At 46.4% G+C, this 23,768-nt stretch overlaps 1 protein-coding gene across 2 annotated transcripts in view; it reads right to left on the bottom strand.

Annotated features, from left to right (window-relative positions):
- Positions 1–14,302: 14,302 nt before the first annotated feature.
- The window catches only part of LOC139055955 (glutamine synthetase 2 cytoplasmic-like), a 52,893-nt gene continuing 43,427 nt past the window's right edge, over positions 14,303–23,768 (bottom strand). For both annotated transcript variants that reach the window (XM_070533666.1, XM_070533667.1), the window contains exons 6-7: positions 16,169–16,371; positions 14,303–14,696 (exon numbers count right to left, since the gene is read on the bottom strand). In XM_070533666.1, the coding sequence (XP_070389767.1) occupies positions 14,411–14,696; positions 16,169–16,371 (489 nt within the window). In that variant the 3' untranslated portion in view covers positions 14,303–14,410. The remainder of the gene's footprint in view (positions 14,697–16,168; positions 16,372–23,768) is intronic.

The raw sequence follows: 23,768 nt of genomic DNA, 5'->3' as shown, positions 1-23,768 counted from the left end.
AGTCACGTCCGGCGCCTCGACAAACTTATCACTACACCCTTCCTTATTCTTTATTCAAGGATTACTCCGTAATGCCCTAAGGCCTTGCAGCAGGGGGGTTGCACCGTATAAATAAAAACATCTTCATTTACACAATTCACTTGCTTTTCAATCTGTCTGTTCCACTTTTTTACAAGAAAATTGCCTATATGTTCTTGTTGGGTTGCTACTCCAGGATTCTTTTTTCATGATCACTGCGCCGCGAGATATAGTGAGGCTTCTTTATGTAGCTTTCATTGCTCATTCCGGTTTTCCTGTGGAAAATAAATATATAAGTTCCAATGTCAGTGTTCTGCGATGGATGGAAAGGGATTTCCAACCAAGCTCATCTTTCATTGCCCTACAATTCTCCCGCCTTCGATACCGCAGCAATACGAAAATGGCAGCTCGATTTCGCATTTGTTCGCGAGCGGTAAGGAGGGTAACTTTGGCGGAACCACATGCTACACCGCAATACTCGAAAATTGGGTGAATGCAAGTAAGAAAAGCCGCACTTTTTAAATTTGTATGCGAACAACGCAAGATTCGTTGAATGAAGTTCCATGCATTACCAACTTTAGCTATGACACTGTTTCCATGAAGTCTTCATGAGAATTCTGATGAAAATATTATGCCCAGGTTCTCCTACGTACTGTCCTGCTCCAATACAATACCATTTAAGTAGTCCCACGATAGGATGGGCTTGCGCTTCTTGGTAAAAGAAAGATGCACATGCGTTTGTATTGGCACGTGTACTGGTTAATCTTTATTTAGTGACCGTGTTTCACCGTCTAACAAATTCTATAGCTCAGCGAAGGACGCGCCTGCATGTATCGGAAGCTTATCGAATGTTATTCGTGGTTCTATCCATTGTGTGCTGTCGGCGCACCTTCTGTAGTGTGATTGTATGCACAATGCATATTCTGGTGCCCTATGACGTAAAACTATTCCAATGTGTGTTTATTCCAATCTCCTGGCGTCAAATTTACGTAACCGCCAATGAAAGCATCGGCGGTGACTTGCAGTGTTGAATGCACAGCCCAATCAACCGCTCTTCTCGTTTATAGGAGGTCACTTTTGTTTGCTTTAAAAACCAATAACATTGCCTACACTGAGCGGCTTGTCTTATCTAATTGGCTGACAAGAAGCGAGGAGCATGCCCAAATGGATAGGGATTCGACGGGGCCGAGCCAGTGCACTGAATATCGATAACTAGACGAAGAGGGTGGTGCTGGCGTCTGCGGTTGGTCCGCTGTCCCTTCTTAGCTTGACGTGGCTGGTTAAAAATTGCAGCGACGTGCAATGGAGAGTTAAAAATGTCGCTAAAACGGATCATCAGCAAATAATAGTTGGCAGAGCGATATCGTATACCTGCCAAAAAGGCTCGTTAACGTTATACAGCCACGCAAGAAGTTTTGTTATACGCAAATAAGCCCATTATCTCTGGCAGATGCCAGTATCCAGTGGCTGAGCGATCGGCGGCAGCCACCTTCTATTCCTTTCAGAACTGGACAGAGTCAGGCTATTCAGAAAAAAATCCAGTTTTGTTCGGCATATTAATGCATCTTTATTGCGTAAACGTGACTTTGACGCAATGAGCTTCCGCGGTTTTGTGTCGAGTGACAGATAGCTGAAGTGGGTGCAGCCTGAAGCCTTTTGACGATTACGATAGCGTTAATGGAGAAAACGGGTCTAATAAGAAATAATTATTCTTCTTTTGTTTCGTCGAATCATGCATAATCAGTGTGTACATGTCATGTCAGATTAAGAGCTATCGCGGTTATTGTGACATCGCATGACGGAAAGGAGAAGTGGGGGTATGGTATGCCAGGATGAACTTTATTCAGGTCCTGAAGGTCAACCCTGAGGTTGACGTAGGCGGCTCCCACGCTGGGAAAGTTAGTTTTGGTGGTCGAAAATATTTTAGACCAATTTCGGAGGGCTGACTGCAGAAATGGAATAGAAAAGTTTGGACTAGCTTTACGTTATAGCACCCCTGTAGTACTGTCTGGAAGACCTGCGGACACCAGTGATTATTCTGGAACCTTCCATTACTCATCTGTAAAAACCGACGCGCTTGACCTGCAGATCAGATTTCGACGATCGCCGGCTGTTTTCGCCGGTATCGTTGTGCTTTGAGAGTAGCCTGTTTTTTGGGGCACAGGTTCTCCAAATAACGAATTAGTTATGTTATACACAGGTTTGCTACTGTGTGCTTGACCATCACTGCCAGGTAGCATCTGGTGGAGGTGCTAGTGCTTTCATGTACCGAACACCCCCGCGAAGCTGTGATATAAGCCCGAAGTACGAACACAGTACCAATGTTTCCAAGGACCAGTGAGCTAGCCGCCGGCTGCAAGGACTGCCCCCGAAGCACGGGCATTTGCCTGAGACAAGAAAAATCGTTGCCAAGTCAACGACCACAACGGCCGCACTGGTGCCACCCGGCCATCATGCTTCAACAAGCGAGGGAGCCATCTACCATCCCTGGAACTTCGTTGGAGTATCCGGAAATTTGGCTAGAGACTTTCGAAAGAATCTCGGTCTTCATCAACTGGACCTGTGAGGATAAGCTGCGGCACGTGTTCTTCTCTTTGGAAGATTCGGCGAAGACATGGTTTGAGAACCGCGAGTCCTGCCTTGCAACGTGGGACCTGAGAGTGGCTTATAGTGCATATTGTGTGTGCTTTTACTGCATACCTTATTCAGCAGCTGGCCTATATAGGCAGTGCAAGAAGGGCAATGTTATTACCTTTTTTCCTAGTTCACCCATCTACCATTTACCTTACTTGCATGGTGCTGAAAGATATAGTAAATTACTAGTCATGATGACATTGTTTAATATTGCACCTGCATTTATCCCCATCGTTCAATACTTAAACGAGCCATTTCTAGCACTCCATTGATGCAGTGAAATATCTCGTTGCGTTGAAACATGGCAGCAGATGTAATGTTCAGTTATGTATCTATACATAATATGCTATATTATGTATTATGTATATTAAACGGTTGTGTGGAAGAAAGTGTGTGAAATTACAGAAAATTGGGTGACAGAAAATGGAGCCTTAGAGAATTTTTCTGTTATTTGCCGACAGAAAACACTTGTGAAAGAACAGAAAAACAAACACAGAAAACTGAACTACACAGACATTTTCTGTCAGTCGCAAACAGAAAAACCTGTGAAATGAACGAAAAATGTTAAAACAGAAAATATAGCATGACAGAAACTTTCTCTTAGTTTCACAGAAATTCTCTGTAAGCTACAAAGAGAAAAACTGTGAAATGACCGAAACATTTTAAAACAGAAAACATAGCCTAACAGAAACTTTCTGTCAATTTTACAGAAGTTCTCTGTTAGCTGCAAACAGAAAAAAAGCTGTGAATTGGCAAAAAGACGGAACAACAGAAAGCATAGCATAACAGAACATTTCTGGCCGGCGTGCTGCCAGAACATTTCTGTTTTTTTCAATAATGATTTCGTACAGTGTAGTTCTTGCCAAACCTCCGCTCTTGTATTCCTTTCTTTATAGCGATTCGTTTCAGAGGGACTAAAAAATTGTCATCATTAGCATCATACAACCTATCGGAGTCTTCAGAGGAGAAACGTTCTTGAATACGGGGGTTAAGAAGGACACAACCGACATGGTACGTGTCCAACCTAATATGAACCCAACTTTAATGATATGCGAAAAGCAGGTCGCTGAACAGAACCAGGAGACGTGGTCTTTCCCAGCCTGGAGATGGATAATTTTTGGCATTCAGCCTAACTACTCAATTAGCCTTAATTAGGAAATCATCTTCTGAAATATTATAAATACATGAAAAGTATCAATTAGAGAACTGGGCTGCATCATGAAAAACTCCTGATACAGCATTTTGTTACTCAATGCTTGTCACGTAGAAGTATTCGGCCAAGCATGAAAGGAGGCCTCGAACACACGCAGACACACGTATTAGCCCTGCAATTGTGCTTAATCTACAAAAAGGCGGAATATAGGTCGAACCGGAACATAGGTTGAACCTTCAAACATTAAAGGGCCCTTGAAAGGGTTCGGATAAATTTTGTAGACGCGTAGGGTACAGCTTAAGTAGAACAATCGCACCACTATTTAAGTGAAGCGTTACTTATAAAAGGAGCTACAAGCGATTACAAGTTACCCTCCTCCCTAGCCACGCGTTTCCTCCTCAACTCATTCGCAGAGCGATCAAAGTAAGCTCCGCCTTCACTGGTTCTGCGTCACGATGCGACGTCACATCGTCCACTTCCGCTTCTGTTGGAGCCCCTCCCCCCCCCCCCCCCCGCGCGAAACGTCTCCGCTAGCCGCTTGGCCGTCGACCCCAAGCGAGAGCTATCGAAGCAGCGTGCGTTGCGAGCATTCTGTCGTAGCGCCGAACGTGTCTGGTATTCCGGTAATCACACACTAGCTGAACGTTTCGACGGAACGGTGGAATACATTTCGTTACTGCTACTGTGTGTGGTTTAGCTCCGTGCCACCAGGTGGCTGCACCGTGCAGACCATTCACATTTGCACTTCTGCTTATACTGTGAAACGACGACATGGTCAAACGGCCAGGCCCTGTCCCCTTGCGCTTGCGTTTACCCTAATACCGGACTCGCGAAACGCTATTGCGTTAGTAATCTTCAGGTGTAAAGTGACGGCCGCAAACGCGCAAATCTTGGCGCCGATCGGAAGAGGCAGTCCGATGGGCTGCAGCCAGTCCGCTCGTCTGCTTCCTTGCAGAGGGACACGATGTCACAGCTTGACATATTGCCAGTCGCTACGTTTGCAGTCCACAACAAATTCGAATCATACTGCTCACGAAAAGACTTGAGAACGACTCTGAGCACGGAGCTCTCGTCAAAATGGAGCACGTTTTAACACAAGCAGAGGACGCTTGCTGTGTGCCTGAAGCGCTTAAAGAGACACTAATGGTTAATATGAAGTCAAGTTAAAGTGATAAAGCAATGCTCTAGAACGTCCTAGGCGTCAATATAATCACGAACAGAGCTTTAGTAACCGAAAAATTGAGGTATATGCATGACACGACTTGCGATCCCCCAGCGACATTCCGGTACTAGCCCGATGACGAAGGCACTCCTCATCATAATTTACCCCCCCTAGTACTCAGCTACTCGTATTAAAAAGATCATTTCATTAGGTTATAAGACGGAATAGAATGCTACTTGTCTACTTCTGCTGGATTCTAAGACAAACTAACACTTTGACGTTACGCTTCATTAGTATGGGTGGTCGAAAGGTTTCGTTTTCGCTCGACTCTGCGGAGCACGACTGCGCCGCGCGCGCTTTGGAGTTTCAGTTGTTTCGTTATCGCGTCGTGCTGCGCTGGTTCTGCTGGCTCACAAAACTTTCATTTGGAACAAGCACCGAGAATGCCATGTCCATGTGATGTAATGGGATGTGCGAACGGTCCGCAGAACTTGGCCAAGGGCAGTTGCGGCGGCGAATCCAACGTTACTTATCGCTGTGGGCCGACGAATGAACCTTTCCGTTCGAAGTGGTTAAGTGCCGTACCTCTGCCACAGCGCGTCGGCAAAGAGCCGAGAAATCGCATAGTGGGCTCACTGCACTTTCGTCCAGTGGATTACGAGTTCAACGCCGACTTACTCAAGTCGTGTGGAGTGCCTTTCAAAGCAATACTTTCCCGTAGCGCTGTTCCGCCGGTCTTGCCTGCATTCTCCGAAGCGCAAGAACAACTGCAGGTCGAGTGCGGCAGTAGGTTTTCACCAAGCAAAAGCTACAAATTTGCGAATATGTACAGCCATAACATACAGTTGCCGTCGTAGTAGTACCCATCGACACCGGCAGCGCGATCCCTCAGCAGCAGGTCACGTTTATTAGTGCTTAAATCGCTGAAGTGGAGCCCAGCATAGCGAGCCGATGCGTCGTTGTAAGGGTCGTCGATTGCACCGAGCGTCAGAGTTGGCGTCACAAAATAAAGAACCAGCTTATCGTCGCGAGCTTTCCCTTCCACTAGTTACCATAATTCCGCTTTCGCGCTGTTGTCGGCTCTGTCTTGGCTCTGTTTCTGGCCGCGCGTTTGCGTATGACGAGCACATCATAAATGGATTTCTCCGCTCTTTTTGCGCATGCGCGAGGAGCAGTGATTGCGAGAGAGAAATGCGGGGACTTTCGGTCCTTCAGATTTCTCTTCGGCCAGGTACTACGGGGAAGAAAGTTGTTAGCTCCGTTCGTCCCTAGCCGAGCGGGCAGCATAATCAACAGAATGCGTGTCAGGTGTTCTGTGGCGTGGCCGGCAAGGCGAAGAAGCCGTGTCCAAGGTGAGTTTGTTACTATTTTGTTGCGACGGCAGCATATTGCATTTTTATAGTCGCAGGGGGATGCGTTTGGACGCGAGGCGTTTTCTCGGATGACTTTAATGGCAAAGCATTACGTCGTACCGACGTAATGCTTTGCCATTGCCTTTGCCTTTGCCTTTGACCGTTCATTAGTGTCGTTGAGCATACCACAAATTTCAGGAGAATCGCGGGAACGGAAACAGTTTATGAATTCAACTGCTATGCCGATGCATTAGTTCTTAATGTAACTGAGCATACAACACACTTCGACATTCGTGGCAACGGAACATTTTGTACTCTGTATGTGAAAGTACTAAAAGTTGCGTCGCCATGCAATATGAGCCGTAGATCGTTGTGAGAGCAGTACAGCCACACTGGCAAATACTGTACAGCAAATTCATAAGGGTCTATATACTGCTATGAAATTCCATAACGACCATTTTTTCTTTAGAATACATTTGTTCCGTATTCATCAACACGGCGTAGTGTTTTGCCAGTGTGGCTGTACATCTCTCACAACGATCTACGGCTCAGATTGCATGGCGACGCAAGTTTAAGTACTTTCACGTACAGAGTACAATATGTTCCATTCCCACGAAACTCCAAGTGTGTTGTATGCTCAGTTACATTAAGAACTAATGCATTGGCATGACAGTTAAATTCATAAACTGTTTTCGTTCCCGCGATTCCCCTGAAGTGTGTGGTATTGTGAACGACACTAATGAACAATGCATCGGCACGACCATTAAATGCATCCGAGAAAACGCCTCACGTCCAAACGTATCCCCCTGCGACTATCAGAATTTAATATGCTACTGCCGCAAAAAAAAAGAAAGAAAGAAAAGCAACAAACTCGCATGCGCACGGCAGTCGAATTCATAAACTGTTTTCGTTCCCGCGAATCTCCTGAATTTAGTGTGTGGCATGCTGACCTTGCTCAACGACACTAATGAATTGCATCGGCGCGATGTAATGCTTTGCCACCAAAATCATCCGACATTCAATTCAATTCTTTATTTAACATCGTCATGAGGATGTTGGGTGCATCGACAAAAAGCCAGAAGAAAGGCTTGACAGAGGTCGACGCACCCTACAATGACTTGGCAACAGTATCGCAGTGTATTATACAGCATGTGTAAAGCATTCGCAATAACAACATTGACACAAATGAAACGATATTTCAACATTACAGGCAAAAACAAAAGCAAGCACAAAGCACTATGACATAAGTGTCAGCAGTACATAAATTAACATCAATTCACAGCGCTTTATTTAACGTCTGTGGAAGATTGTATGTAAGCATTTGGCGACCATAATTCGTTCGCGTTTTAGGCACAAACCACGTAAAGCCAGTGCGGGTAGCATACTTCAGTTCCTTGCATTTCAAGATTGCCAGGTCTAACATGAATGTATTATTCTGTCTTATACTTGTTTTATACCGCCTTAACAGTAAATTTTCATGCAGTTGGGGAAGGGGGGGTGATGCCAAGTGACGCAAAGATCGGTACGGTATGTTCAAATCTCGAAGCATTAACAATATTTCGAACAATTCTCTTCTGAAGCATGTGCAGCCGTCTGATATTGGTAAATGACGTGGTGCCCCAGACCAAGATACAGTAGTTAACGACTGAAGAAAACAGTGCATTGTACAGCATTTGCTTAACACGCTTCGGTAGGAAATATCGCAGTCGGGACACGATACCAACAACCTTTGACAACTTGCCCCTGACCATTTCAACGTGATCGTCCCACGATAAATTTTCGTTAAAAAAAAATGACATGACACCTTAAATCCAAGGATATCCCCTGCGACTATAAAAATTTAATATGCTACCGTCGCAAAAAAACAGCAACAAACTCACCTAGGACACGGCTTTCTTGTCTTGCCGGCCACGCATTCTGTCGATTCTGCGCAGCCATCTTGGCTAGGGACAAACGGAGCTAACAACTTTCTTCCCCGTAGTACCTAGGCGAAGAGAAATCTCAAGGGCCGAAAGTCCCCACGTTTCTCTCTCGCAACCACTGCTCCTCGCGCATGCGCAGAAAGAGCGGAGAATTTCAATTATGACGTGCTCGTCCATTTTACTCACCGACGCAGCAACGTCACTATGAGACCATGACGTCACCACTCCTCGATCGGAGGGCGGGCGATTTGAACTGCGCTAGAGGTACGCGGACGCTTCAGAATGCATTTTCTTTTAAAGTAAGTCTCTTCTTCTCATGAAGCAAGCGTTTCGAGGTTTCTGGGATGGTATTTCAGCAGTTCACGTTGACTTAATATTAACATTTAGTGTCTCTTTAAAAGGAAGCTTTAGCTCGGGCCCAACTCCGACGCGACCTATTCAAATACACGTAAAAAGTAAACATGCTCTCTTTATGTAACCCCTCGACCAATTTTAATGAAATTTGTTGCATCTGAGAGAGAAAGGTAAATTCTTGACTGTTGGAAGCAGAATTTTGATTTAGGTTCTGAATTTCGTTAAGATTGACAAAAATTGGAAAGTTTGAAAAAAGTAGAATTACGAAGTTTACAGATTCATAGTTCTGCATAAAAAACAGATATCGTGGTTGTGTAAACGGAATCCATTAGATCATTGAAAGCGGACAAATTCGATATGTCATTTTATATCTTACGTGAATTTGTTACGTTGTTTACAATGGTTCTGAAAAAGCTGTATTTCAATATTATTACATTTTTTGAAATTCATGTGTAACATATGAATTTTGTCCGCTTTAGATCTACTATAAGATGCAATTCACGGAATCGTATTATCAATTTTCGTTGCTGCGTTACTGAGTTGTAAACTTGATAGTTTCGTTTCTTAAAAATTTTCGATTTTTGCCAATTTTTAATAAAAAATCGACGACCTAAATAAAATATCCAACAGCAACAGTCACTATATATTAGGTTTTTCTTTTAAATGCACCAAACCTTGTCAGATTTGGTGCAGTGGTTGCCGAGAAAGACGAATTCTCCTTTTACATGTATTTGGATAGGAGGATCCGAGCTAAAGCTTCCTCTTTAGTGAGAATTTGTTCTTGTGCATTATCTTTGTCACTTTCTTTTATGGAAACAAATTAACTAACATTCCAACTATAACAAACATCCTTTGTTAACCATAAAGGTGGAAAATCATAGATGACGCGCCCTGGGCAGCCAATCGGATGGCTCGCCCTACTGAAGGCAATTGGGTGATTTACGTCATATGGGTAGGCGCAGCTGAACATTCCGCCGGGTAGTGTGCTGAGGTCGGCAGCGATGTACGTTTTTAAAACCGTAGAATAAATTACAGGCTTTACGCGGATCACTTAGATGCGTCAATTAATGATCAGAAGGACCTACTCCAACGACTCAATACGTTTGCGCAAAATCGTCAAAATTGTTTCAGGGTCCCTTTAAATATTGAAGCTTACGCCGTAATAAGGTGTCGAAACCTTCAGAATTCCGTCTCCTGTGCTCGCTCTCAGTGACCCGCTGTGACAAAGGTAAGAAGAAAAAGGCGAAGAAGCTGCCAGCTGCCAGACTCTTGCACTTCATTCTCAGCAGGTGTGTGGTAGCCACTGAACGTTTGATAACACTGTCACTTTAGGAAACCACAAGGTCGAGGTTAACCGTTTAATCTTACAGGCTGAGCATATGAATGCACTTGGGGAATCGTGCACAAGGAATCCATCGACAGCGTTGTTCCCTAATGAGTTAATTTCCAATGGCAGCATTGATAATACGTTACGGAGCATATTTAACACCCATGTACCGATCGTCGGGACACTTCGACCTCCTCTTCACCTGACAACGTGCTTTTGTCCACATCGGCACAAACTCGTACGTGACATTAACCCCCGCGGGCAGCAGCATCGTCTCGATGCTTCCTAGGGTGTTGAATCAGTGGGCGAGTTATAGGGCTTTAGTCGCGAAACGTGCACGATATCAGTTCTTGGGGGGGGGGGGATAGAAGACGTCGAAGTCAGAGCTGATGTCTCATATGTGAGGCTGGTGACTTGGCGAAGAACTCGGTATGGCCCGACGTATTGCGGCAGCAGTTTTTCGCAAAGGTCGACGCGATGGGAAGGTAACAAAAGCAGGACAAGTGACCCAAGGCTGATATAAACGTCCTGACGACGACTGTTGTAACGGTGCTTTTGGCTAGTCTGAGACGCCAGAAGATGGTCACGGGCAATGCGACGTGCTATGGGTGCGCAAACAATGGCGTCGTGAGCATAGAACGTGGTAGTGGTGGAATCGGAAAGTAGCAGCGAGTAAAGAGGCAGGAGTGGGTCACGGCCATATAGTAGATAGAACGGAGAATAACCAGTAATATCGTTACGCGGTGAATTGTAAGCAAACGTCACGAAGGGTAACGTGCAGTACCAATCCCGGTGATAATCGGACACGTACATGGAGAGCATGTCCGTAAGTTTACGGTTGAGACGCTCGCTAAGTCCGTTTGTCTGTGGGTGGTAAACCGTCGTGAACTTGTGGGACGTGGAGCAAGAGCGAAGAAGGTCGTCGGCAACTTTACAAATAAAACAGCCACCTCCATCTGTGAGTAGGCGACGTGGGGCACCATGACGTAGGATAACTTCATGAAGGAGAAAATCAGCCACATCAGTTGCGCAGCTCGTAAGGAGCGCCCGCCTTACGGCATAAGGCGTGGTATAGTCCGTGAAACGGCCACCCACTTGCGTGGAACAAGCGTGGAACGGCCACCCACTTGTTGCCCGAGGATGAAGTTGGAAATGGGCCAAGGAGGTCCAAGGGGACGCTGTAAAACGGCTTACTGGGGATATCTATAGGCGCGACGTGCCCAGCGGGAGACAATGGAGGCATCTTGCGGCGTTGGCAATGTTCGCAGGCAGCGATGTAACTTCGAACAGAGCGATATAGCCCAGGCCAGAAAAATCGCCTGCGCACACGGTCGTACGTACGGGAGACACCCAAATGACCAGCAGTAGGCACATCGTGTAATTGCGAGAAAATTTTCGAGCGCAGATGCAGGGGAATGACAAGAAGCAGTTCAGAACCATGTGGATTCATATTGCGTCGGTATGAGGTCCCGTCCTGGAGAACAAACATACGGAGGGAAACGACCTGTTGCTTGGAGGTAAGGCATTCGATGATGGATCGCGAATATGGGTCACGACGCTGCTCGTCGTCGATGCGTCAGAAGAGATCGACAAACTGTGTCTGTTTCGGTTTCCGTGCTATCGGGAGGGTCGACAGGATAGCGGGAGAGGCATTCGGCGTCCGTATGTAGCCACCCAGATTGGTAGGACACGGAAAAGGCGTACTCTTGCAGGCTTAAAACCCAGCGGCCAAGACGGCCTCTTGGGTCTCTGAGTGAGGATAGCCAACATAAGGCATGATGATCTGTCACGATGGTGAAATGCCGACCGAATAGGTAAGGACGGAACTTAGCAATGGACCAAACAAGAGCCAAGCATTCACGTTCTGTTATGGAGTAGTTGCGCTCTGGTGCTGGAAGAAGACGGCTAGCATTCGCGATCATGCGATTCGTGTCCCACTGTCGTTGGGACAAGATAGCGCCAATGCCATGGCCGCTGGCATCAGTGCGAATTTCTGTGTAGGCATGCGGATCAAAATGACCCAGCACGGGTGGATTGATAAGGTGACTGATAAGCGTTGAAAATGCTGCAGCCTGGTCGGGTCCCCAACGAAAAGTGATGTCCTCCTTGAGGAGGTCTGTGAGAGAACGAGCGATTTCGGCAAAGTTCTGGATAAATCGCCGAAAATAGGAACACAGCCCTAGGAAACTTCGGAAATCGGTAGAAGAACGCGGAAGTGGAAACTCAACAACGGTACGAACTTCATCAGGATCAGGCTGCACGCCAGCAGCGTCAACCAAGTGACCAAGTACTCGTATTTCGCGGTGACCGAAATGGCATTTTGCAGAATTGCGTAGTAGGCCAGCTCGTCGAGAAAGAGCAAGGATAGCCTAGAGTCGGTGGAGGTGGCTCTCAAACGTCGGTGAAAAAATAATGACGTGATGAAGGAAGATAGCAGAGGCATGTGGTTCATTTGAATCCGCGCAGAAGATCAGCAAGAGCGTCTTCATAGACTTCACGCTGGTTTACGATTCCGGCTTCCACTTCGGTTGTGAAGAGCCCAGGAAACAATCATTGATTATGGCAGCGTGTGGCATACACCCACCGATACCTTCACAAGATGGGACAAGCACCGGACCCTGACTGTAGCGTCTGTCACACTCCCGAGACAGTAGCTCACGTACTTTGCGTGTGCCCTCAATATGCGGCTGAACGAAGAACACTCAAGTGTACTGTTGGCTGCTTGGACTCCTGCCCCCTTTCGGAAGAAAAGCTTCTGGACGCGTGGAGAAGAATTTACTGTGCCCAACGTGCCATGAAATCACTTTTGAACGCTCTAAGTCAAAGTGGTTTAGACAATCGCCTCTAGAACCTGTGAGATGTGCAGTCAGTGCGAGATGTGTTTGCGCGAACCACTCGCCGAACTTCTCAATGGCCATCCAGAACACAGGGTGGCCAGGGTGGCCATCGTGGTAGCCTGCATAGCAAGAAGGTTGATTTCAGAACCACAGTATTAGGATGATTAGTCCATTGGAACCGCAGCAGTCAGTCCGAAATGTGTTTGCGCGATTAGTTTTTGGGACAAGATTAGTTTTTGTGTGGACAAGATTACTCCAGCGTGTATTACATCTACAGTGCACATCCGCATATTGGACAACGTGTATATTGTACACTAATACTTTAGTACCCACCTTTCCCTTTACTGCCCTCTTCCCCTTTCCCCAGTGAAGAGTAGCAGGCTAGATACACGGTCTCCAGATCGACCTCTCCTCCTTTCTCTTCATTAAAGTCTACTCCTCCTCCTCCCTGGCCGTCGTATTGCTGTATCTTCTCAACATGCGTGTGTATTCTAAGCCGGTGGGAGCACGTACAATTTGCACAACGAACAGCCAGATTACGACCACTCTTAATCCTGACAGCGTGCTCATGCTCACGTAGACATTCATTAAGGCAGCAAAGACGTCACTACTGGCGAAGCTAATCGTGCGCCTCTCTATCTCTCTCTTTTTATTTCGCTAATTCGCATGTGTTTGCCCCGAAGCAGTTTTCGGCGTACAGGCAACCGATAGATGGTCGGACGGATGAATCGGTAAGCTATTATTTCGTTTCCCTGAAAAAAGCTTTCCCTGGTATCCGCTAGTTTTGCAATGGGTTGCGTTTACCAACATGCGCAACCTTGGCGATTGGTATCAGCGAATTTTGCCACTGATATTTTGTACATCGGAAACCAGAGGCTGTGAAAAGGTAGAACATGTTCCACAACTATCTACCTCCTCGGCATTATTGCGTTCACCGCGCAGAAGCAAATTATTTTGCAGAGAGAGTCACTGCTAATCTGTTGGACAGGTATGCGTATACGTCCCTGTTATTGCAATGAATAAGCGCACACATTATACGTATTTATAGGATTCAACGTTTTGACTTTCAAATTTAAATCAATGAGAAGATTATACCATATTTGTTTACGAGGATTTGGTTTCACCGAAAAGAAAGAAAGAAATAACGATAACGTTTGAATGACAGCATGAAACAGAAAAAGTAGATTACTTGCATCCTACCTCCAAATGAGAAATAACAGCATTTATTAGTGCTTGCCTGTACCACATTAAATTGTACAGTTTTTGCTGCAGTAACGTGTGCACTTCTATATTCAACATGTAGCTGATCCTTATGTATGCAGGAACTTAGGCTGTGGACACGGATATAAGAAGGACTGCACAGTACTGAAGAGGTTTTAGAGCCGGATTTTGGTTCGGGGACACCAGCGGTGCCGAGTGCGTCATACTTGTATTGAGCGAGGGCCAGATCGAGAGAGGCAGCGGAGGAGGAAGTTAGGGTAGGTCGCATAGGCAGTGCTCTAGAAAGGAGCAAAAAAAGCTGCAGGGCAACAGATCCGGGTGGTGATTATCACGTACCTTTATTGAACGTGTACTTTATCACCTTTATATAACTTGATAAAGCGCTTTATAACGGCCACAAAGTTCGTCAGAAGGAATGCCAGACTGTCCGTCACTGGAGGCAAATGGTCCTGACGAGTGTCTCGCAGACGGTGTAAGGGTCAGCGTTGCTTCCCGGTCTTCGGTCTTCAAAGTAGCCCTTGCCTGCGTCAACCACATGGCGCGGTATGCGCACACTGGCCTCCTTGGAGCAATCTTCAGCGGTGAACTGGGGGCGGGGCGTCGTCAACATCTGCGATTCCATCCGCAGTTTGTTTCGCTTCGCTCTGGCGGTGTTGTACTTGGCCAAATCAGCGTCAGCGTTGCGTTTCAGCTTCTCGATGGCATCTCTGATGGCACTGTGCATGGAGAAGAAACGTGAGCTTACTAAAGTTTATGTTGCCACGCTCATCAGAAAGGCAACTTTAAGTGCTGATTCGTGTGGTACTGTCGTCTGCAGCCTTCCCTATAACGCCTATCTGGGCGCGGCCTAAGCGTTATCATGGCTATGTTAGGTCGTCGCCGTAGCTTCAGTCTAGTCCTATAGGCATATAGATACAGTCTCTAAATATGGCCACCGAAATGTGCCACCGCTGTTTTCCCTAATGTGCACAAGATGTCACATACAGCCTCTTTGTCAATATACACAAATAGGCAACACGTGTAAACTGGGTGCGTCTACGTTTAGCCTTTCTTTACCTGACATTTCTGCGCGCACCGGTGACTTAATCATCAGAAAACTGCCCACAGTCACCATTGGTGAGAGCAGAGGAGAGAAATCAATGGAAAAGGAAACCGCTGGAGAAGAGGAGGCTAATAGTATATTTAAATTGTGGGGTAGTACGGGAAAAAAACCCCGGTTTGAATATGAGGCACGCTGTAGTGGGGGACTGCAGAATAACTTGGGCCACCTTGTGTACTTAAACGTTAACCCGAAAAAAAGTACACAGGTGTTTTTCGCATTTCGCCCCCATCGAAATGCGTCTGCCATGGCCGGGATGCTGACAGGATTCGGTCAACCAGTATTACCATCAGCGTATACCCATGGAACGTTTTGACAATGCCGGCGAGTCGTATGCGCAATCCTATTCCGGCTTTTTGAAGGCAGCTCGGCATTAACTAAAACTAATTATTTCATAATTCACTCATTACGATTCATTGACTGCTAAACTCCAAAACTTGGACTACCGGCCGCGGCAGCCGCATTTCGATGAAAGCGAACTGCAAGAATGCTCGTGCACTTAGACTCACCTTAAAGAACACCAGGTGAGCAATCGTAAGCCCTCTAATACGACGTCTGTGACAATTCACAGAGCAGTTTGCGGCGTAAACTGTCGCAGTTAATTGTAAGAGAATAATGACGCCACCATTCCGCTGCATCGAAATAGGAATTTTGTATCAGTTGCTCCTACGCAGAAACATAAATAAAATTGAACACTTCGGCTTCACTGTGAGTGAAACAGGCAGGTAATGTTCACAAAGGTACTATTAAAGAATAACCACGGCAAGATTGTGTCTCCGTATGAAATTTGAGCCGGAATGGGCAAGCGGTTTAGCTGCAGAAGCCATGTAAACGGAGATCCCTTTTATGGTACTTTGGTGATGAGCAAAATAAAAACGAGGTGAAAGCAGGAGCCAACGTTTCGACAAGTGGACTTGTCGAAACGTTGGCTCCTGCTTTCACCTTGTTTTTGTTTTGCTCATGGTCTTTGATTTCCATCTCCCGCCTTCGCTGTGTTTTCTATGGTACTATGTAACGCTCAGGAACATCCCTTATATGGGGTCGGCGGAGTGTTATGTGTTTGAGACTACTGCTCTATGCCGTACTCACCACATGCCGCCGTCACTACGCATCGCCTTAGTGCTGAAGTTTGTGTGGGCTGCAGAGCCGAGCCATTTTCCTGGCGGGTACGGCATCGGGTCCAGGGTAGCCAGCACGCCGAAGTCCTCCGCCACTCGGTCCAGAATGTAGCGCGACATCCACACGTGGTCAGCGGCCCTGATGCCTTCCAGGGGACCCACCTGGTACTCCCACTGCGGACAGACGGGCCATCAATTTGTTGCGTGTCAGTGACATAGAACGCGTCCTATCTTAAGACTGTTACAGATGAACTGAAAGTCAGAGAAAGCAGAAAGAGCAAAGATACGGAGGTAAACCAGACAAGCGTCCAGTTTGCTGCCCTGCAAAGCGTTTAAAGAAAAAAAGGCGTATTTAAATAGCGTCCCAATAAGTTTCTACGCAACCAAACAAAAATGTTTACACCAGGCACGTACCCAGGGGGGGCCCGGGCCCCCCCCCCCCCCCGAATCAAGTGGCATACCACCCCCCCCTCTTCACCCACGCCACCACTCCTCACACATTCCTAAAGCGCCGCCAGATCTATGTCGAGACTTGGCAGTGTTCATCGGTCAGCATTATGCTGCCTTTTTACTCCTTTTAGATGGCGGTAGTTATCGGCATCTCTTGTAATGTGAAGGACAGTTTTCTCATAGATTCCGCACCCGTGCGATTAACTCGAGATGCGTTCAGTTGTCACCATCTATTCAGCCGTCACGCGCATAGCTGTTGCTGTTGTTAGTTCAACCTTCTTTGTTTAGGCTGATCCTGGGACCAGGAGAGGGATGCGGCTGTTACTCAGCTGGTCTGTACTCTCATGGAACGAGTTGCGGCCGGAGAAAAATGCCAATTTCGTTTAACTTTTCCCTTTGCTTCATTATTTCTTTGAGTTACGGCTCGCCGCGACGCTGGCAGATGCCCGGAACCATATACACGTGATATGGGTTAGATAAGGTGGGAAATAAATTAATGTGAAAGAGCGTCCATCATGAAACCCTGCAATAACCTTTAAACACATAAGCAAGATGACTGTCGCCCGTTACCTCCTCTGTTTTTCCCTAATTGTATAGCACTTTTCGTGCAAAATTGGCAACTGGAAACAAAAATCGCAAGGAGTTCAGAAATTAAGCGATCTACTAAGGGAGAGAGCCAAGGCAACAACCAAACTGCAAGCAATTGAAGCGTATGATAAAAAAAGTTAACCGTTGTTTATGAGAATATTTATGGATCAACATCTTTTTATTTAAAAAGGAAGTAGAGAAAACGCCGCCGGAAGTGGAGAACAATTACGTGTTTTGAATGACGCTTCTACAGTTATCGGTCAAACCGCCTCACGTAGCCACTTCTCTGCTGTGCTTATGTGGGTGTTTCCTTTCGCGGTGAGCGCAGTACGTCTAGAATCGCATAGTCCTGCGCTCTGCGTGGTTGTATGGGACTGGCGGCCGCACAGCGTTACGCAATTCGCGGAACTGTCAAAAGTGATCAACAAGGCGAAAATAACTGATATTGGAAACTATATAACATGAGAAAGACTGAAGAAGCCGTAAAATATAAACGCAGCCTGAAATCAGTAAAAAAAGAAACCTGGCATAGAAACAAACCATGATGTAAGCACTAAAAGATAAGAAGGATAATATCATCAGCAATCTCGAAGATGTAGTAAAAGTAGCGGAAAAATTCTAAGCTGACCTGTATACAGTACGCAGAGGAGTCACGATACCTCACTTAGAAAGAGTAATGAAAAGGGTACAGAAACTCTCCTATAACTAGCGATGATGTCAGAAGGGCCCTGCAAGACATGAAACGATGAAGAGCGGGAGGACAGTCGATTTAATCAAATATGGAGGCGACAAAATGTTTGGAAAACTGGCGGCTCTTTATACGAAGTGTCTATGGACTGCAAGGGTCCCAGAAAATTGGAAGAATGCAGACATTATACTAATCCACAAAAAAGGAGACGTTAAAGAATTGAAAAATTATAGGACCATTAGCTTGCTCCCAGTATTATAATTTTTAGAGCTTTCCCTTTTTGTCGCAAACAGTGCATTTTGCCAGTGCTGACATATGGGGCAGAGACTTGAGAGCAAGTTAAGGACCGCGCAAAGAGGGATCGAACGAAGATTGCTAGGCATAACGTTAAGAGAGAGAAAGAGAGCGGTTTGGATCAGAGAGCGAACGGGTATAGACGATATTCTAATTGACATGAAGAGGAAAAAATGTAGCTGAGCAGGTCATGTAATGCGCCGGTTAGATAACCGTTGGACCATTAGGGTTACGGAATGGGTACCAAGAGAAGGAAAACGCAATCGAGGACGACAAAACACTAGGTGGAGCGATGAAATTAGGAAATTCGCGGGCGCTAGTTGGAATCGGTTGGGGCAGGACAGGGGTAATTGGAGATCGCAGGGAGAGGCCTTCATCCTGCAGTGGACATAAAACAGGCTGATGATGATGATGATGATGTTGATGATGGATGTGGTGGCCCCCCCCCCCCCCGAAAAAAATTGCTGGGTACGTGCCTGGTTTACACCTTTAAGGCTGAAGGTATTAGCTATGGTGCAAACAGCACATATACGGACATAAAGTGCACGAAAACACACTCTCGGACTACCTTCCCTTTAAGAGAGAGAGAGAGAGAAATAACGTTTATTTGCACCCCAGAAAGAGCCCCGAGGAGTCAAGAGTCTTCCTGTCTCTTCGGCTTGTTCCTCCCTTTTTCAGCTGGATGATGGTCCTTGGAACTTAGCGGTGTCCAGGGCCATGCGGATGACGTCTCTTTCATCATCTTCCTTCGAGCTGATCATTAAGGTTTCCCGGGATTGTCTATCTTTATCTGGTTTATTGTATCTAGAACATGCCCGTATTATGTGGATCATGTCCGCCTTTGCCCCGCAGTGTTTACAATTCATGTTCTAAGTGTTACCGTGCCATCTCTTCAGAATCTAGGGGTTGCAGATAATCCCCGCTTGGAGTTGCCTCCATGTTATTTCTTCTTCCTTACTCAGTTTCTTATACGCCTCTCGCAGTGTTTTCCTTCTCACTCTATATTAAGTGATAATTTCGCTGTAAGTGTTTATGCTTTCTTCATTTTGTTGGGGCTCCCTGGCTGAAGAGGCTGCATTGGTGAACCGGTAAATAGGCTCTCGGGCCAATGCGTGTGCTTTCTCATTGCCGGGCAAGCCTTCGTGGGTAGGAGTCCATATAAGGTTTACTAATTCTTCTGGAATTGGTCATTTCTCCGATATGTTGAGTGCCTCTTTGGATATTCTCGCTGCGGTATAATTCCTAATGGCTGTGTTGGAATCTGATTCTATGATTTTGACCCCCTTTTCAGTCAAAGCTAGTGTTATGGCCACCTCCTCTGCAACCTCCACTCTGTTTTGCGTGGTACTGCAACTCTGAGTTCTCACCGTTAGCCTGTGACGTCACCGAGACGAAACCTGGCCTGCTTTCATATTCTGTGGCATCCCTGTAGAACACCCATTGCTTTTTATCTAGCGATTTTTGTAATGCTTTAACCCTGCCTTTCCTCCTATCCTGGTGGTGACTGGGATGCGCATGTTCGGGAGTGGTGGTATGCGTATCCGGTCTCTGATTTGTGACGGAATGGCTCCCATGTTTCTTACTTTGTTGTGGGTTTTGTATCCTAGTTTCTCTAGAATTATTAGACCACCTTTGCTTCTCATTAGTCTCTGTTGCTGGGAGATTAGTGTGGCTTCGATCAACTCTTGTAGGGTGGTTGAAATGCCCATGTTTAGTATCCTCTGCGTAGATGCGCAATGTGGCAGGTTTAGGACTGTTTTTACTCCTTTTCTAATAAGAATTTCAATTTTGTTTTTCACGGCCCTTGTTAGTTTAAGGCACGGTGTTGCAATTGTGATCTTGCTGATCGCGAAAGACTGCACTATCCTTAATAGGTTAGCCTCCTTCATGCCTGCCTTCTTGTTAGAGATTCTTCTGAGGAGTCGACATGTTTGGCTTACACTCATTTCTACCCCTTAACAATTTTCTGAAGTAGGCCTCAGGCTATCTTTTAACTACATCCTTCTTTCAGTTTCTGTACAATAGCACTCCAGGACATAGGTGGTAGCGAGAGAGAGAGAGAGAGAGAGAGAGAGCATTTGCCCCAGCTCAGGAAATGTTTGTTGGCGCTTGCAGCCGTTAGAAAGGGTCCAAGGATGGCAGCCGGCACGTGGAGACGTTCGGAGAATTGCAGAAAGCGCGAGTTGTTTCTGTCTGTATGTAGACAAAGTTCTGATTCAGCGTTCGTGCTCGAAACAGTAATTGAAAGCGTGTGGGTGTCTTCTGAGAGAGACCGTGCGGCCTTGTCAGTACAGTTTTTACCGACAATGCCAGAATGACTCAGAAGCGAAGAAGATATCGTGCTCAATTTTTAGAGCTTTCCCTTTTTGTCGCAAACAGCTGCTTGTCCGCGTATGTGCCACGGAGTAACAGATATTTGACGCTCTCATGAGCGGATTTTCAGTCATAAAACACCATACATTTATATGCACGGTTGAACAGCGACATAATTCACAGAGGCACGGAGAGTTGAAAGGTCTCCCACCATAGATGTCGTTATGTGTGACACTTTCAATTTTATTGGCGCATGTTTCGCTTCAATGACAACTGCGGCTGCTGAGGTGGTAGGCTACGTCTAACCATCCCCATAAATATGCATGTAGTTTCTGTATGTTTGTTGCAATAAGAACAACGTCAGTTTCTTCAAAGCCAGTGACGGATAATCAGCTTTCCAAGTAATTCCCAGAACAAAAATTGAGGCATACTTCAGAATAACAACGCACACCGGAAGGTGTGCGTTGTTATTGTCTTTGTCTTCCCTTTCTCTGTGAGCGTTGGCATTTTGTTGCACTAATGTTCCTATTCCGAGGCACATTTGAGGTTGTCGAAGGCACCAAAGGGCAGATCCAGGTCTAGCCAGTGTTTCATTAGTTTTCGACATACTCTCTTGATGAGCAGTGATAAGTCGTGAAAACGTAGCTCGGGCACGCTGTACAAGCAGGGAAGCCAAATGATGGTCGAAAGGGATCCTTGAAGGATATAAGCCGATTGTACATTCTGAGTGAGCCCACGACTACACGCGTGGAGGAAATGAAGAACTACGAGGGAGCATTACGTAACAAAATTGGAGCCAGAAAGAGTCGGCGCGGCACGTGATCACGTCACGGTATGTTTTAGTATCTTCGACTGCCGCGCGGAGCCACGCGAAGGAACTCGAAGCGCACGCTCTTACGAAGAGACAACGGCCACGAAAAAGAACGCATGGCGGTAGCAGGTCAGGTACTAAGAAGGCTATATATTTATACGGTGCAAGAGGCGACTGAAGTTGCACAAGCCTCTAGGGAGAATATTTGCGCGTGGTAGCTGGGAAAGCACTCGATAAATTGCGCGTCAATGAGGACCTACCGGGAACCAAGCACACTTAGCGAGTCAGCCGAGTTGGCCGAGTCCACGATCATCATCTGTGGGGTCGACATTTTCAAAGAGAAAAGGTGAAAGGAATGGCTTCAAGGAGAGTTGTTTTGCGAAAACTACAGAGTGACGTAATGCTCCCTTCTAGTTTATTTCGTTCCTCAGTAGTTTCGTGTGTTGACGCAGGTGGTTTGAGATGATGGCAATTGTTGTTGATGTTTAGTTGGATAAGATAAACACGAGTGCGAGTGCAGGGATTGACACAGTATGTTTTCCAAGGAGCGAATGTTAGCCTTGCGTCTTGGCAGACTGGAAAGTATGACTCCCAGAAACAAAAAGCATGCTGCTAGTTATCCACGCTAGCGCGCTGCACTCTGCTCCAGCGGCTCCGGCGTGACATAGGGCATGTTCTTTTCCTACACTAACCACTCTAGACTAGCTGGACTACTGAAGATTTCGCGGCGATCCCGTGGGCGCTGCCATGCTTGATACAGTGGTGACGCGTCCACTGCTTGCCGCAACAGCCTCCGCGTTTACAATGGGTGTGTATGACGCCGGTGCGGCAACTTCGTCAACGGCAGACGCTATCTACCGTCAACGGTAGATAGCGCCGTCGGTTGACGCGGGCGAATGCGAAAGCGCGTCGGCATCGGTGTGGCAGTGGCCAGACCTGTAGGCAACGCGCATGTCGCAATATTGCGCAAACCTCTGTTCCGGGAGATATCGTAGAGCGTGACTGGCTGGACGACACGGAGCTTTGGCCACTGCTTTAGAAGTATGCGAAAGTGCTTTTGAGGCTGGTTAAATGTGTCGAAACGGCGCGAGCAGCGTATATGGGGCTTGCTTTAAAAGCGACGTTAAATATGAATTCCAAGTTGTCCAAACTTGTGCCCATGAATTGAATCAGGATTAGTGCGCTTTGCTTTTCATTGTTTTTTTGAAAATATTTTGAAGCAGCTTTTCACATTTCTGAGTCAGTAAATTTCCTTGGTGATGTCACCATCCGATTATTTCTCGCTAATCGCTAGCAGGTGGGCTCAGTTCTGATAGATTTATTGTTGCCGCATTCAAGGATTGAAACGTAGCTGTTTTGAACATTGTAATACCTTTTAGGAAAGTTTTATTATCACTAGTATCTCGCTTACGCTTGTAGACCACCACGAAACATTCAGCTGCGAGCATTCGTGTGGTATCGGTGTAGTCCATCATTTATTGTGCCTATATATATAGTGCGCATACATTCTAGTGTGCACCCGTTGACTTATTTAATTATTAAGCGGGCGCAAGATTCCGTGCCACTTGGGGTAGATGTGTGTAGATATTGTGCGCGAAACTCACTATGACAGGAAGCGGCGCTACTCCCTTTGTCTTTGCTTGAGGAGTTGTACTCACTCTTGCCGACGTTCCCGGGCTGAAGCACTTTATTTGAAGGTTAGCGATGCAACACTGGGGGGATGAGCAAGTTTTTGTAGCCTCGAATGAAGCCGTACATGTCGAAGTGCCGGTAGCACGTACAGACAGTCGCAGCAACGGTCGGCGAACTCTTCTACACAGTATAATTCCATTCCTTAATATGCCAGTCAGTATTTTTGCCGCCAACTACTGCACACGTCTTAAGCCCACATTATTCAATGCGGCATGATTGGAGCAAAGTGCGTCAGTCAAAACCCAGTTGAATTTATGGCAGCTAATCGCATAGAAGCAAAGTGGAAGCGGTAGTGGTATCGTATTCGTGCGCTGTTGCTGAGGCGACGTGCGGTGCGCCGCCGAAAGCGCCATCTCGTTTCTCTAGAACAAAATGCTTCGCGAAAAGGGCCAATAAAGCGTCCAATTTCGGCTGACGTAGCGTAAGCGTGCCGCGCGTGAATCGCGTCCGCGTTACGCCGGACTATATCCGCGCCTTTAGCTTCGACACCCCAATGCACTGCTCTTCGAGAGTAGACAGTACGCATGGAGGCTCTGCTCGTTGAATGCCGACAACCAGATACAGAAAACTGGCTGGACTCGGAACATACTTCGCAATAAATGAACATCGCGGGTTCGGAACGGCGTGGGCACAGCGGATGAAGCAGATAAGTATACTAACCCTGTGGCTAGCAGACGTGCAAGGCGTGCTCGCTCATACACGGGTACGATGTACAAGCAAGCGAAGCAGAAGACC

Source organism: Dermacentor albipictus, chromosome 2 (assembly GCF_038994185.2).
Source record: "Dermacentor albipictus isolate Rhodes 1998 colony chromosome 2, USDA_Dalb.pri_finalv2, whole genome shotgun sequence".
In the NCBI taxonomy this organism is placed as follows: domain Eukaryota; kingdom Metazoa; phylum Arthropoda; class Arachnida; order Ixodida; family Ixodidae; genus Dermacentor; species Dermacentor albipictus.
Note: the sequence above shows the minus strand (reverse complement) of the source record. Positions and strands in the feature narration are given on the sequence as shown.